The 15,902-nt window shown below is 43.1% G+C and overlaps 1 protein-coding gene across 4 annotated transcripts in view; it reads left to right on the top strand.

Moving 5' to 3' along the window:
* The window catches only part of KIAA1210, a 61,196-nt gene that overhangs the window by 3,750 nt on the left and 41,544 nt on the right, over nucleotides 1–15,902 (top strand). For 3 of the 4 annotated variants that reach the window (XM_080553976.1, XM_080553981.1, XM_080553978.1), the window contains exon 1: nucleotides 13,521–13,751. The exons of the other annotated variant lie outside the window; for it this stretch is intronic. In XM_080553976.1, the coding sequence (XP_080410102.1) occupies nucleotides 13,690–13,751 (62 nt within the window). In that variant the 5' untranslated portion in view covers nucleotides 13,521–13,689. Of the gene's footprint in view, nucleotides 1–13,520; nucleotides 13,752–15,902 lie in introns of those variants that run through there. 4 annotated transcript variants of the gene reach the window in all.

Genomic DNA, 15,902 nt, shown 5'->3' with positions numbered 1-15,902 from the left:
AAGACAGACACATAGAAGGAATATCACTTGCTTTTTTTCCAAAATCAGCTAGGTGCCTGGTTTGATTAGACACACTTCCAGGTACAAGCCAGATTTCTGTCTGTTGCACACACGGTTTTATCTTTGGTTTTCTGATTTTATTAAGTGGTTGAAGGCAGTTCAGTCATGCCTGGTTCGGACATGCGGTTAGCTTGCCAAGCAGCCATCCAGTGGAACCCAGTTTTCAACACACGGTAGGGAAGCTCTCCCTTTGTTCCCACCCTGTCTCTTTTTCTTTGGAGCCAGTTTGTGGCGGTGGCAGGAGAAGAGCGGCAGAGGGAGCATCACGGGCATGAAACCTGTAGCAGGCTGGAAAGGGCCACCGTGTCGCCTCCTTTGTGCTTGGTTTGCTCATCCAGTCTGTGGTGTAAGAGCATGATCTCACTAACAGCTGTGTGCAGGAGCAAAGCCTTAACCACAAGGCATCTCTGATGAATTTCCTGCAATGCAATTCTTGTGCCAGTAGGAGTGGCTCAGGTAAGGGCAAGCGTTTTCATCAAGGTAACGAGCCTTTCATCGAGGTATGATGAGCAGGGGGTATGCAAGGGCCCCTGCAAACCACCACCTCCAGGCTTTTCTACCATTTGGTCCAAATGCTGTTCAAAGTGCTGTTCAAAACCGTGCCTTTCCCTTCCAGCTGCCGTGCTCTGTCCTTGTGCCACGTCCTGCAGCAATCTCTGAGTGAGCAGGCTCCTCTGCTGGACCCCCGCCACCAGCAGAGCTCCTCTGATGCAGGTTGTGACGGGTTTTTAGTAATCACAGCCCTGGTGTAGAGGATTGGAGAAGTGGAAGGATATGGCCTAGAATACGCATTCTGATCCCTTGGGGTTACAGTCACTGGGGGTCTTTACACTTTGTGTTGTCTTTATGGTGGAAACAGAAGGAGGTTACAGATAACCTGAAGTTTACCAGTGGGACCCTTTTAAACAGTCTTAGCAAAGAAAGTATAGTGGCATTATTTGTTATTAACAGCTTCATGAAAGTGAGTATTCTACTTGTTTTTCTCTCACACAATACATTACATGATAATTAGGACTCCTACATCTTTGCAGATACATCGTACAATGAGAAATGCAAATATACACAACTCTTGCTGTTATAAAACAAATACAACTGCAAATTTATGCAGCTACGTATGTATACTACACTCTTTTTCTGCTATGCAAAGCCAAGTTATTTAGATTTTACGTGAACCCAAATTAAATTTCTTAGTTTTCTAAAATCATTGTGGGTTGGAATACCTTTCCACTTAGGTTCATTGCTTGTGTTTCCATCGGAGATTTGATGGAAGTTCTCTGAAATGTCTCAGATTCCTGTGACCAAAAAGACGGAGGTATGCCCAGTGCAGATTTGATGACTCAAAACTATTTGTCCTTTGGAACCCACAGCACATGTTTTTGGCTGTATTCAGGCATTTGGGAAGTAGTTACTTCTCTAGACTTTTCTTAAGTCTTTCTGGGAGCTGGTAAGCACAGACTTAACCCACAAAGTTAAGTTTTGCAACTTAAGAAGTTTTACTGGCATTGGCCTCTTTGAAACAGTTAACGTTTCTCTGCGCTGGAAATGTGGTTTAATTTACTGGTCAGAGTGTGCTGCAGACAGAAGCACAACTATGTTTTCTTTTACCAGAAAAAGATGTGGGACAGTCAAAGAAGAAATGAGAAATCGTGCTTGGTCCAAAGACCCATTTAGGCTCATTTATTTAGAATCTAAACAAATTTATTTAGAGTTCCATGGTTATGTAGAATGTTTCACGAGAAAGCACTGTGCACGTGCAAATACTGGGTGTTGCTTATTGTTTAACAGCTGGAAAAATGTGTGCAAAATGAGCCATACTTTGTGTAGGTGGGAGAGAGCCTAGTATGTTTAATACCAGCAAACACATCCTCAACCCTTACTGCCTAATCTCTCCTAAAATCCTCTACAACTTAGACCAGAAAGCTTACTGTGTCTGATACTGTTGAAGTATGTTAGAGATTCATTCATATATGTGTATTTATTTATGTGAACTCTTTCTGTACAAACAAAGAGAAACTACACATGGGTTCAGCAAACTAGGGAGTTGATTTATTTTTTTTTTTCCTGAGGATTTTCAGTAATCCTGATGTTTGTGCTGAGGACAGTGTGTGCGATGTGGTTGGTCTCAATATCTTTAGTTATATAACATAAACGCCCTGCTGTGCGATAAGTCACGCAGGGGGCAGAGCAGCGTAACTGCAGTCCCTGCTGTACCTCAGACCGCAAGCCTGGGCAACGATACGAGGGGCTGAACTCAGTGGAAAGACTCTCACCGATCCTAATGAGCTCTGGATATGGCCCAGACTTGAGCAGCAGTGGCCTGACTTTATTGGAATGCCACCAGCATCATGTTGAGTCATGCGCACACAGATGCATGCACATCGTCTTAAAGTCTAAAATAGCTTGCAAAAGCAATGCCAATGCCACAAGCAGAGATGCCATTTGAATTTCATCAGTTTCTTCTAAATTAATTCAAAAACGTTGTGTGAGATTTTGTTACTTGACTTTGGTTTTAGTGGAAATGCACTCCTGTCTCCCTGGCATTCCCTCTGATAAGTTTCTAGAAAACTGCCAATTCTGCTGTCAGTTTAAGCTCGGTTTATTGTGTAGTTTAAGCATAAAGCTACATAAATTTTTCTCCATCTGGAGAGGCTTATCTCTGTATCTCTGGTTGACAGCTTGTATGTGCGATGGAAGGAGTGCTACAGGTTGGAACTTGAAACCACCGCTTTGGCGAGCAGCAGACTCTAAGATTTGCAGCTGGTGGTATTAACAAGGATTGTTTTAACTAATGTTCCTCCCTCCTTGTTGCAAGCTACTGCAGTTTCCCTGTAAATCTCATGAGATCTCCTCAGGTCATAGCTCACACAGCCAAACGGTCGTGCAAGACTCCAAGCCTTCTTCCGACCAGGCAATACTGCCAAGATGCATACACAGCCACAGAGCTTGAAAGCAGGACCTGTAGCAATTAAGAAACTGAAATACCAAATACTATTTTCAAAATACCCACTTGTTTAAGCCACTGTGTAGCTGTGCTGACTCAGGAGTGTTGAATTTGGGGTGGCTGTCCTACTGTAAGCTCTTAAAACTGTAGGGAGTAACGAGGATCTTATTTCACAACTCCTCTTTAAATTGCTCCTTAAAAGTCTGTGGGGGAAAATAGAGGTTAGTGCACATACTTTTATTTTGCTTACAACTTTGATGCCCTCCCTAGGGCTAACGTCAGCAAAATGGTATGTCAAGGAGTTAGACAGCCTCTCGTGCTTTCACTGCCATTCTTCGGATTTTCATCTGCTCTTTCAGCCATTTGTCTTCCTGCTGAACATACAGCTCTTACATTCAACTGATACTTACAAATAAGACGAGGCTGTTATCGTTCACAGAAATCTGTTAAATATAATCCCTATAATTAGCCAGAAAATGTAACAGTAGTTTGCAGTCAAGTGTGTCTTTTCCTTTCTCCCAGTTTACCCTTTGCAACAGCAGCTTTGTGTTCCAGTAGGATAAGTGGGAAGGACACCTGCCAGCACCAAAGGCGTTCAGGCCGCTGCAGTTTGGCTGATTCCTTGCCCATCTTTGTTCTTTTGAGTGCCAAGGTGTTTTTTGTTTTGTTTTGTTTTGTTTTGTTTTGTTTTTTTTTTACATAAGAATAATAGTTTCTATTAGAGTTGTAGCCCATACTGTGTGATCTGGGGACATTTGCCTCACCCTAGCCCATGGTACCTGGCAAACCAGCATCTTTTCCCAGGCCTCTTGCTGACATGCAGGCAGATAACGGGGGTCTGAAGCTCTTCCTCACCTGCCAGGATAAAACCTATCCCTCTGGTTCAAGGAGCTCTTCCTATATTCCTAAGCACTGGTAATTACGGGCAGGGGAAGGTTTACAAAAGAGGCATTTCTCAACGTGCTTTCTGTCAAAGCAGTGCCAGGATTTCTGAGTTCTGAATTTGCCCTCTGTTTTTTTGTGTGGCACATTTCATTACCACAGTGGGAAGAAGTGAAAGGGTGAGGGAAAGAAATCTAGTTGTGTGGTTGGCATGGCATTTGAGAAATGGTCCACAAGCTTCTCTATAAATTTCAGCTGTAGTCCCATATATATGGTGTAATTATCCAGGAACATGCTACAAGCTGGGAGTGTGTATGAGCATGCTTTTCAAGCTATACATTATGTTTGAGTCTGCCAGGAAATGATTTAGATCCTCATAGGGAGCTTGTGGATTTATATAACTAACTCTTTAAATCGTATTTAACAAAGGGGGATAGGAACCTGATGTTAATTGAGAACGGGCATAGAAAGCCTCCTGTGCATTGGGAAAGCGGCCACCTGGAGGTGCCATTTCAGCACTGCTCTGTGTGCCGTGGGGATGGCAGTTCTTTTCAAAATTCTTCTTTCTTTGCAGATAGATTATGAAAGACCATATTTACAGATGCATAAAGCTTTTAAGTTTTAAAGATTTTGGTCCTTTGAAAGAGACTTAGCATGCAGTTATTCCACGTCAGAGCGCATTTCAAAACCACAATGTATTTGCTTCCTCTTAAGAACTCAAGAGCACTAATGATACCATGAGCAGAAGCATGTGAGACTGTTTCTGTACATATTGTTAACTATTAGTATGTACTTCTTCAAGCAGTGAATTTTTTTAATGCTCATTTTCTTTTTTGGGGATCTAGCTTTTGTACGTTATCACTGTTGCTACTGTGATGTCTGAAGAGAAGATTTAATGAGTGTTAAACACCTAAAGCTGTGGATTCTGCAATAATTAAAAATGCTATCTTATTGTACAAGAAATATATTAAAATATTAAGATTGTTAAAATAAATCAGCTTAGAGCAAGAAATTTGAGCCAAGGAAAGTCTATCATTTATCTCTGAAGTTCTTGCTTTAGTTGATTTGTTAAGCTCCTAGACTATGCAAATGGGTTTATGTTATCTTTTTAATGAGAAGCAGTGTAAAACCATGTTAAATAGAGGGGAAGAGAAAAAAGGGAGCGAACCAGCCATTATTATTGTGATGAGCCTGAAGAAACTGTGTTATAAACAATGTCACCACAGTTTTTGTGGAAGTGAAAAGGAGAAACAAAAGGAATATGAGAAATGCAAGTGCTCTGATTCTGGTGATTACATTCCCTCTTCTCTGCTGGCCCTCCACCTGTGGCCACCACTGCTGCTCTTTGTTCTGCAGTTACCAGAGGGGTAAAAGCTTTGGCTCTACCATGAGCTGCACAGCATCAGCAGTCGTGTAGCCTCCTTCCTCCAAAGGAGAAACAGGTCAGATTTTGGAGGTGGTTTAGTTCTGGTGAAAGGGGCATTGCCTATGTAGTGGATGTGGGACTCTTCAGAGCTGATGTATTTGCTGTTTTTCTAACAGCCTCTGATCAGAATAAAAGCTTCAGCGTATCAACATTTTTACCAGTAGTTGTTGACAACATTCAATGACATTTCCCTAGGATTTTTTTTATATTATTATTTTGTTAACATCTTATTATATTTATCAATTACATATGAATTTGCAGTGAAAGAACTTTGCACAATCTAGGAGGAAAATCCAGAAGTCCCATTAGTGTTTTACTTGCCTCAGTTAAATACCAAATCTCATCCACAGTGAGAAAATATTACAGCTTAGGTATTCTGTAACTGAGAAGGCAGTGCAAAGCCATTTTCCATCTCGTAACTTAACTCAGCAACCTTTTGTAGCTTTTAAATACTATCCAGTCTGTAAATCACATTATGTGTAAGTATTCCTTAATGAACGGAGGTCTTGCGTAGCATTTCTGTGTCCAGCTGTAGCTGAGCACAGACCAAGTGTAGCTTTCAGCTTCACACTAGCTCATCTGCAGGCGGCGCAGAGTCCCTTGAGGGCTTGAGGAGTCCCACACCGGGCAGTATTGGCTGTATTGCCCTCTGGGCTCTGTTCAATACCAGTGTCAGCTGGTGTTTCACTGGGTGGAAACTGCTGAAATGGCAGGAGTCTGGTAGCCAGGAGTCAGCACGTGAAGCGATGCCAGTGGATTTCAGGTGTGTGGTGTCTGCAGACCAGCAACAGGGCCGGAGTTTCCCAGTCCCCCTGGTAGGGCAGAAAGACACTAAAGCAGCGGACTTCAGTTTGTCGTGACTCTTAACTAGCTTTTTCAGCTCCCGCTGGTCCTGTGGTGATAGAGAACTCATCAGCTCAGTGTGTTGCTCGAGAGTACGCGCAGTCCTGTGGTCGTACCCTTTGGAGTGGGAAGGACCAAGCAGAGATCCAACTTAAGCACGTGGTTAAGTGACTCGGTGACTCAGAACTGTAGCCTATTCAACAGTTTTAGGCAAATTTCTTCTTCAATTAGCATATTCCCTGCTTCTAGATATTTATTAGATATTTTTTTTCTCCTTCCCATTATGATGGGACCAGCGCCAACATGTTTAAGAGACCATCGGGAGCAAACTTTGGATATTTAAAACTGTGGATATTTAAAGATTCCCAGAACTTGAATCTGAGTGACACGTCGCACTGCTGAATAAGGACTCTGCTGGGGTTTGGGACTGTTCTGGTGAAATTGGCTCAAGATGGGGAGTATTTTATTATGTGATGATTTTAAAGCTCTGGACAGACTGGGCCAAATCGTGAGGTGGAGCCATTGATTTTTAATTTAACCCAGCATTTTGATGCCAGTGATTCTGTAAGAGTTCCCACAGCTGAAGGCTGGCTAGTGAACTTAAAGTTATCTTAGATATTTATAGGGTGCCTATTCTTGTAGGGGCTTTCTGGCTGTCCTTATTGAGTGAGGGAGGATGGGAAAAGACTCTAAAAGACTGTTCCAGGCACCAGGAACTTTGGGTTCAGTTGCAGTTTATGGCTTCTGGAATAGTCACTGAGTTACTCAGCCTCAGTTCTCCCAGCTGTATCTGCAGCAGGGAGATACTCCGTTCTGTGCGGAGGGACACAGCTCTGGTGCTTGTGATTAATCTTGCAGATATCAAGTGGTGGGAGTAAATTTGTTGTTACTCAATACCTTCTACTTATTTTGCAGGCTGTGAAATGAAACAGATACTGCATTTGTGCCTTTATACAAAGGAAAGCTAACAAAGAAAGAGATGTTACCGTTGCCTACTAATTTGAGTTAAATGTCAACAGTATGCAGTTTTGACTTGTATTTTTCTGTTCATTTCCCTTTGGAGCAATAAAGCCTGCAGGCAGGACGTTCTGCGACCTCACTGCCCTTCTCTGAAGGTTAATGGTCATTTTATCTTTAGCCTTGTGTTTGCAGGCACCGGAGTCAGACAACCCTTTCCTCAGAACTGTGCTTCCGTGATTTCCCGTATTATTACTCCAGCCGACAGCCAGGGAGATGGGATCTGAGATGACCTTCACTTCTCAATTTTTATTTCGGTGGCAATAGAAATTCAGGATGCTGATGGTTTTAGGAATATTTTTCCAGATGTGTGAGTCCCTGGTTCTCGTCTTGCTTATACCTGTACAAACAAATCAGGAGTAATTCTGTCGGAGAGGTGGGCCGACATTAGTGCAAAACTAATATACATGGGAAGTCATTAAACTTGATTGCTATTCACAGCGCAAGCATTACTGGCAGCGTAGGTCTGATCTGTCTCCAAGGGAGCTTGGAGTGTTGCAAGGACATTGACTGGATCTATCCCTAGAGGGGAATTTGGGAAGAATGGGGTGTGGAGAACTCAATTCCTTATTCAAGTCGTCTCAGGATATTTGTTTAGACTCGGTACCTGTTACCTCTGATGTTCGACATCTAGACTAGGCAATGATCCATGTGCCTGTAGCTACGTAGTGTTCTCACGTTTCTTTCCAGATGGTCTTGCATATTGGTGCCTGCCTGGACACCAAGAAGGAAAAGTTGTGTTGTTGGAACCTAATGTTTTTTAACATGGTATTTTCTTAAGTCATAACGGGTAGAAATAGAGCGCCTTTGTTCAGCTTCTGCGCTACCCAAACTTAGACAAAAGAGCTACAGTTTTCCCGTATATAAAATATTGACCGTGCTCGTATTTTCACAGGAAATACCAAGCTCTTCCACTGTGTCAAAAAATAAAAATCTGCTTTTCATTCAGACTCATTAAAATTTTAGAATTTAGATTTATGATCTTGGATGGAAAAAAATCAGATACTTGAGAAGCAGCACATCCTGGCTATATTGTCTATGCATACAGGGATACCGCTAGTTTCACTATAAATAATGGCGTGTTTACATGCAAATCAGTTGTTGTAAATTTGTAAAATGTCAAACAAACACTTCTTTGTATTATTTGTTTGGCAGCTGATGTTTTTTGACACTGAAGTCTGAGGTTATATTTGTGATCCTGCTGCAAATCTCTGGGAAATTACCTTTGGAATGACATGTGGTCTGACCTTCATCTCAAGATAATCCAGGAAGAGCTCATGGTTGTGAGGACACAAAGGAGGCACAGACTAGAGAGGACAGATTTAGCATACCGCTATCTTTTCTGCCATATTTCAGAAATCAGTAGTGCACTGGGTACACCATACTGAGGTTTACTCCTTCCTCAGAGGTAAAGATAGCATGCTAGTGGTAAACTGTGAGAAACAGTTCATACTCGGAATTAGCAAACACTAGAATCAAAGAGATTATATGTATTGCTGCTTCCTTTGAAATGTTCTTTTTATTGAAGGAGATTGCAGAAAGACATCTAACAGGGAACAAAAGCAACAACAACAAAAATCCCCCAAATCCCAGGCATTGAACACAGAGTGTAAAACCAGACATAATTAGATCAACATACAGTAATTAGACTCCAGAGCAAGTATCATGGCCAATTCTTCAGGCTCACATGCATGAATAAAAAGCTGATACAGGGCACAGTTAGAGGCCCCTGGCTATACTCTACTTTCAGAGATAGGAGGAAAACGAGGGTCAAAGCCTAATATTAATCACAGATGGATGTATAAACTTGGAAAGGCAGAAATCCTCTTATCTCCATTTCTTTGTTTTCTGCAGCGTGCTGTGTTTGATTCCAGCCCGGTTTGTTTACAGCTCTGATAGTGCAGCTTTTAACAGCGATGCATATTCAGTTATTTCTTTATTATTGAAGGGTTTTCACTGAAACTCCCCAACCCAGGCCCATTTGCCAGCCCGGGAATCTGACTTGTAAGAAAGTTAAATCTGTTTCTGCTTCAGGAAGGTGTTCCCTGATAGTCACATTTATGTTAGCACACAGTTAAACAATCCATGTGCCAAATGCAAAGAGAATTGTGGTATGAAGTGCCTTTCAATAATATGGTTTGATTTCTGTGTAGGATTTATTACAGGTTATAATGGAAGGAATGCTCTACATGCAGGTCGGCTGGAACGGCACAGTTTTAGAAATACTTAGGCATGATCCAGTGCAGCATAACATTTAGTCTGAAAGTTCTCAATGAACCTAGCCTTCATTGCTTAATGGTAACGGCACGAGAACTGGAAACTAGACTTGGATTTTGCTGGATTTGTACCAAATACCTCATTTGGTGTCCAGACACTGACCGGCTTACTTATTCAGAGTTAAACAAATAAACTGAAAAATCATTTTTTTGAGAGCTCACAGCCCTGCCCTGGAAGGAGGGGAGACACCGTGCAGCTGCATGGCTCCAGCCGTGTGGAAGGATGCAGGAGGGCATGTGGTGCTCGGGCTGGCCGTAGCAGGGAACGGTGGCAAGAGGCAAAACAGGCTGCTTCAGTTTATCCAGCCCCATCCCCTCTCCTCCTAGCAAATGCCTCGCCCCAGCTTGAGAACTGCTGCATGGTTTGCAAGGACAAGGCTGCAAAAGGCTTGTGCACTGTGTGCAGAGCTCCATGGTCTGGCATTTTTGTGGTGACCCCAGGAAACCGAAGTGTACCTTGTGATGCAGGAAGTCCATTCAGAGACACCAAAATGTACTGGAAATTTGCAATGTTATGGCCTATCAGTTTCTGGTAGGATTTCTATTCCTACCCCTACAGTTGCGTGGTAAAAAATCCAAAGGAAACTTTTGTCTCTTTCTGAAAATAGGTTAAAAAAACAATAATCTGACAGCCATGTTTAAACACAGTTTGTGAATTGTGTATTTTCACAGCTGCGTGATGTCTGGTCCATCCCTGCTGCTTTGCACTGCGCACGTGTCCTGATTCCACTCAGGCCAGCTTCGAGTGCGCATTTGAGAAGCGTGAAGTGTTTGCTGCCAGAGAGCCAGGAGGCGAGGACATTGTCAGCCCTTGGAGAGCTGGCTCCAAGAGGCAGCAAGAAAAGCAGTAGATCTGATGGACACGAAACGTATTTTGAATTGCTGGTGGTGTGTGTAGCTCCTGACACCTCTGCTGTCGGGTGTGTACCCCGTGTATGTGTGTAGGAAGTGTCTGTGGCAACAAGCCAGGGCTTTCCGCTCTGTTCGAGTTTCCCCTGTTGGATTACTTATTGCTGTTGGTTACCTACTTTGAAGAGGTCTCTCCTGCAGTGGCCCAGGTGAAAGTGCCTGTGAAACAAGTAACTCGCTGATTTTATGAGCTGTATTTTAGTGCAAGCATTTCCCAGTGATTGGGTTGCAGGGCCTTGCTCAGACTTGCCTCTGGAGGAACTAACAAACCCAGAAAGTTTGACAGGCGCTGGGAGCTCTGCCGCTGCCTTTCCATCCCTGCTGGTACCCTGAGGACCGGCAGCTTGCCACCTGGGCCTCTTGCTCTGCCTGCAGACTTGGAAGACAAAGCGAGGCAGATTTGGAAGTACAGTGGTAACAGAGGGTGGTGTGGATGTTGGGCTGTGGAGGGAGAGCGATGACAGTGAGCGTGAAGAAGTCAAGGGGGAAGGCCATAATCTTCAAGTCGAAGTGGGCCTAGAATGGGCCATTTCAGTCAAGCCAAGCCACAAACTTTAGAGGAAATCCAGATCTGACTGAGCATCCAGGTGTCTGAACTTGCTCTCTTTCCTATCTTTAAAGAGCCATCTTTTCTTTGCCAAGGTCTGTATTCTGTGGTTATTTGGTGTTCATCTAGTTTCCAAGCTGAAAACAGCTTTAATTAATTAACTGGCAGTAGAGCAGCCCACTCGTTTAGCACTTAACAAGTAACGAGCTAATGGCAGCTTGGCTCCTGTTTGGCTGTAAGGCCTGTATCAGCATCGCATAACTGCTTGCTTGCGCTGATTTACCTTTGGACTTGGGGCCATGATATTTATCAACATCTAAGAGCTCGGATCTATCCCAGGAAAGCTCAATGCGGGGCTATTTGGAGCTGGGCTAGCAATGAAAAATCAGAGGAATGCTACCATGAAGTGGCTTGGAGACTGATATGGAGATAGAGAATCAAAAAGGATTAAATCCTGAGGTGGGGTAATTATTTTTAATGACTGTTTACCAGTGCTTCTTGGAAAGTAAGGATCTTTCTAAATGTGTGTGGTGAAACTGCCAGTTCCTGGGAACAGGACTACGTTTGGCCTAAATGAAAACCAACAGCTGAGGATTTGCATGTTCAAGTAACTTCAAGACAAAACCAACTACATGAAAGACAAAAGAGTAATGAAAGGAAACATTCTGAACACAAACCATCTCAGGTGGTTAGGGGGCAGGGAATCTGCTTCACGTTAGCAAAAAATAGAATCTTTTGAAGCTTGAGGGCCTTATTCTATACTCGTTAAAATGATGAAATTCTTCCAAAGCCATCAGGATTACATCCTTTGACTGGCTTTAGGATTGCGCCTTCCCACTAGAAAGCCACTTGATCTTTCTTGCTTTTAAATACAAACATGAATTTCCAGTGAGGTTTCCTTCATTTCTTAATATTAAGGTTTCTTTTGGCAGCATTTTCTGAACTAAATGCCAGGCAGATTTCAGATGCAGTCCTCCATCCAAGGTTTTATACACCAAGCCAGTGAGAACGCTTCCCCAGTAATCCCTGGGAATTCCGTTCTGGTGGTTGTTACCCTAGAACCATTCTTGTTTTTGACTTTTTTTCCTGTGGACTTTCTCTGATGAGTGGAGACCAACGCAATCTAGCTAGCCTTTGCCTCTCAGCATGAGGAGTTCAGTGTGGAGCCATTGTGACAAATGCAGTAATTCAGGACGACGGGAAAACTCATTTGGATAAAACTCCAACTGTGTTTTTGTGTCTTTTCCAAAGAGAAGGCACATCCTGAGGTCAGGTTTGATTTGCTCTTCTTCTGTGGATGGCATTGAGGTTGGCTGCTTGTAGAAGCGTTCTCTTTTCTGTTAAGTGCGAAATTAGACTAGAATATGATTGGTTTCTGTTTGTGATGGCCCTTGCGCTTGATGTCAATTATTATTTGCGTCATGGCTTTCCTTCACGTCACAGGTGTTAAAGAAAATAAAGAAATGGAGATGTCCATTCAGAGATGGCAAAGTTCTGCACTGTAGGGAACTGCTGTAGCAGAGGCGTTTTTGGGACTCTGTGCCAGAGGTGCATTCCTCAAACTTCTAAGGGAAATGTTTTAAAACGTTTTTTCCTAATATTCTAGAAGAACTGATCCAACTTAGATCTAGTCTTGCTACTCAATTTGTAAGCGGACCTCGTATAGAAATACTTGTATAATACTCCTTACTGGCTTGCCAGACCAAACTATTCAAATATTATCTACTAGCCGAGAACAAAAGCAGTTTTCTACCGATATTTTATAGGACAGCATAAATCTTCTGTAGCAATGAGAGTTATGAACTTACTGCATTCAAGCACGTGTGTGTTTTTTTTTTAAATCAAGAGCAGGGATCCTTCCAGGCGGTGTGACTCCAGGAGCTGACACCGCTACTGGTGCTGACTGGTGCACCCTGGCAGCCATGGGTAGTGCGATGTGCGGTGCTCACCTCTGGTTTCACCTCACCGGGGCCTGGGATTGCCACGTGAGTTGAATGCGGTGTGATGCCAGAAATGGGTGCAGCTACACTGTCCTGGCGCTTGGGTATCCCAGGGCTGTGTTCCCAGCATTAAACCACGGCCGTTTTCCTCCTTCGCTGCCCAGTGAGGACCTCCTGAGTTGTGGCAGCGAGTACCAACGTTACATGTATCGCCACAGGGCAGTATTTTTCTAACAGGGGTGTCCTGGCTTCTTGAAACTCCAGAGCTTCTCTCCTGACCTTGCCATATTGCAGAGACTTAGGGTTTTTTTCCTGTTAATGTGCAGGGTAGCATGTTAGAATAGGTCGTGATTTACAGTGAGATGGGATAACGCCTGTTCTGGAAGGTCCTGCGCACCCCTTGTGTGCTGGAGAATGCCGGCTGTTTTGAGTGGTTATTTCAGAGACAGTGCAGTACTTTCTGCAGCCTCTCTGTTTAAAAAATAACAGCAACGATATAATGTCCTCAGGGCTTCTTTGCCTCCTAATTACAACCAACCCTCTCATTAGTCCCGCAGGGAGACAGAATCAAATGCCATGTGGTGTTTTACACTTAGGATGCTGTGCTTACCACGAGCTGGAAGGAGGCAGGAAAAGGGGGAGTTAACAATTCATAACCATTTATGGAGCAGGCACAGCCCTCCTTGGACCCAGTTCAGCAGAGTCTGAGGGCCTCAGATCAGGAACTTTATCTGGCTAGTAATTGCATCGGCATGCTGCCTTCCTTGTGTGCAGGGGGGGGCATTTGGTGAGCAGGAGACGAAGCTGCAGAGTCCTTGTGCCGGCATCCACGCACAAGGATGAATTAAATGCACGCACGCCTCCGGGGAAGGACCATGGCTGGATTCTACAGTTGCCTGAAAAGTAAAAAGTAAGTGCCATGCTGAGCCCTCCCCTTCACCTTTCCACAGCGAGCTGACTCCAGTGGGTGCTTGGGAATTCCTCCCTCCTGTATTTCAGCAGCAGCACTGCACACAGTGCTTGTGCCTTGCGACTGATGTACCGTTCGGAGTATAAAGTGCAAAAAATCAACTCAAACTGAACTAACAAATGATGAAAATTGGTCATGCTTTTATTCCTTCACATATGTGTGTGTATATATATGTCCAGTGGCAAACACAAAATACTGAAAAAGAAATTAAGAACCTTTTGCTGTCTAATTATAGCAAAAGGAAAAATGTCCTCTTCTTTATTGATTAGCTACATTGTTTATGTTGAACAAATAATGAGAAATACAGAAATGCACGTTGGCTTTTAAAAATGTTCAGCTAGAAATCTGGCATTAAATGCGCTCTGAGAACTCGATATGCTCAGTTTTTTGTATAAGCAACCTGAGGTGTGCTCTGTAATCGCTCCCCATTGAGAGATTTGATTTTATTTAAAATAAATATTTTTGATTGCTTCACTATCATGTTCTGTGGGAGCAGGCTATAAAGGGAGAAGAGGATGGGGCAATGCATGTTAGTATTTGTGCTTTAAACCACTGTCAAGACAGCTTTTGTTTTTCCTTTGATATTCTCTCTGCTAAGGAATGGAACAAAATTTTCTGCTGCAAAAAACTGAGCAGTAGTTTTTGGTGACGATTTGCATCAGCGGACTGTAGAGGGCTCTATTCTTGCATACAGTACAGGATTACACAAAGTGCAAATTCACAGAGAAAGGCAAGCGAAATTGTATCTTGAGGCTTAAGATATGAATGATGACAGTTAAATGTACGGATGAAATCTTGGTTAGCAGGGGAAAAAAGTGCCAGTTCAATAGTGAAGCTGACAATTCCTTCTTTCTCTTTTTCCCTCTTCTAACTGTTGGATCCCTCATACCAACAGTGTCTCACGTTACTCTGGTGGAAGTATGTATTTTTGAAGGCACTCAATTCCTACTGGATTTCAGTTAGCATTTCCATCCCATATTCCATCCCTCTTCTCCTCCTTTGAAAGTTGTAACGGTGTCTATGAGAGGAATCTAAATATTTGGAAAGTAAGTCTAATTTAGCTAAGAGGGAAGATGCGATCACAACAGACAAAAGGACTGAGAATTAGTCCTGATGAAGGTAGAGGGATTGGCACTTGAACTGACAACAAAATCAATTTATGTTGTTTGATTTATGTTGTTTTTCCTCCAAATCCTCCAGCATCTAATGCAATTAAGATAAACTTGGAAGGCTGAGAAAGGCTATAAAGGATGAGCAGCTGAAGCTTCTTTCATATGGCATATGATCACTTCTTTTCAGGTGGAAACGCACCTGATTTCTGAAGAACAGCTTTGTTTTTTTCAACAAATTCTTCTTTCTGGTTGCTTTTCAGTTAGATCTCTATGCTGGGTATATATGCAGTTTGTGTTCCTCATCCTGTTGTCTCAGCCTTGTGATGTGTTCCCAAGTGGATTAGTGTGACTATAAATACTTGCAGTCTTTACAAATTTTATATGTTGCTTTGGCTGTGATTATTGGCAGTTAAAATGAGCCTGAGACATTAATTGCAGCACCAGAGATGTTTGGAGCCTGAGACGAATTTTGGATAAATTTTTTTGGGGAGTTTGACACGAAGCGTTTGTCTTTCTGGGCAGTGTCAGATGTGTTACAGGAATGGCTTCCCCAAATCCTCCCATGGTTGTTTGACCTGTAGGAGTTAGTTTGCTTTGTGAATGAAATGACTTGGATGTTTTAAACAACTGGCTCGGGCACAAGCAGCGGTTTAGCCAAAGCAGCAGAGCTCTGCACAGGCCTTAAAACCTGCCACTGCCACTGGCAAGGGGTCCTGCCAGGGCTTTGGGCTGCTGTGTCCAGGTGAAGTGCCTGGGCTGTTTTAAAAGCTCCTTTGGGGGAGCTCTCTCCTGTGCTGCTGTCACGTTTGCCTTCGCAGCCCCACATTTTCCTAATGAAGGCTCTGTCTCTGCACACTGCTGTGACTTCTGTCTGCGTCTGAGCTTTCTGCAGTGAGTTCTGCCCCTGTGCTTCATGAGTGCTCTCTTATGAGATGTCACATCATTAAAACAAACCAAAAAACCTCATGCAGATAATTCC

The sequence above is a fragment of the Anser brachyrhynchus genome, assembly GCF_964034855.1.
Source record: "Anser brachyrhynchus genome assembly, chromosome: 13".
Lineage (NCBI taxonomy): Eukaryota > Metazoa > Chordata > Aves > Anseriformes > Anatidae > Anser > Anser brachyrhynchus.
Note: the sequence above shows the minus strand (reverse complement) of the source record. Positions and strands in the feature narration are given on the sequence as shown.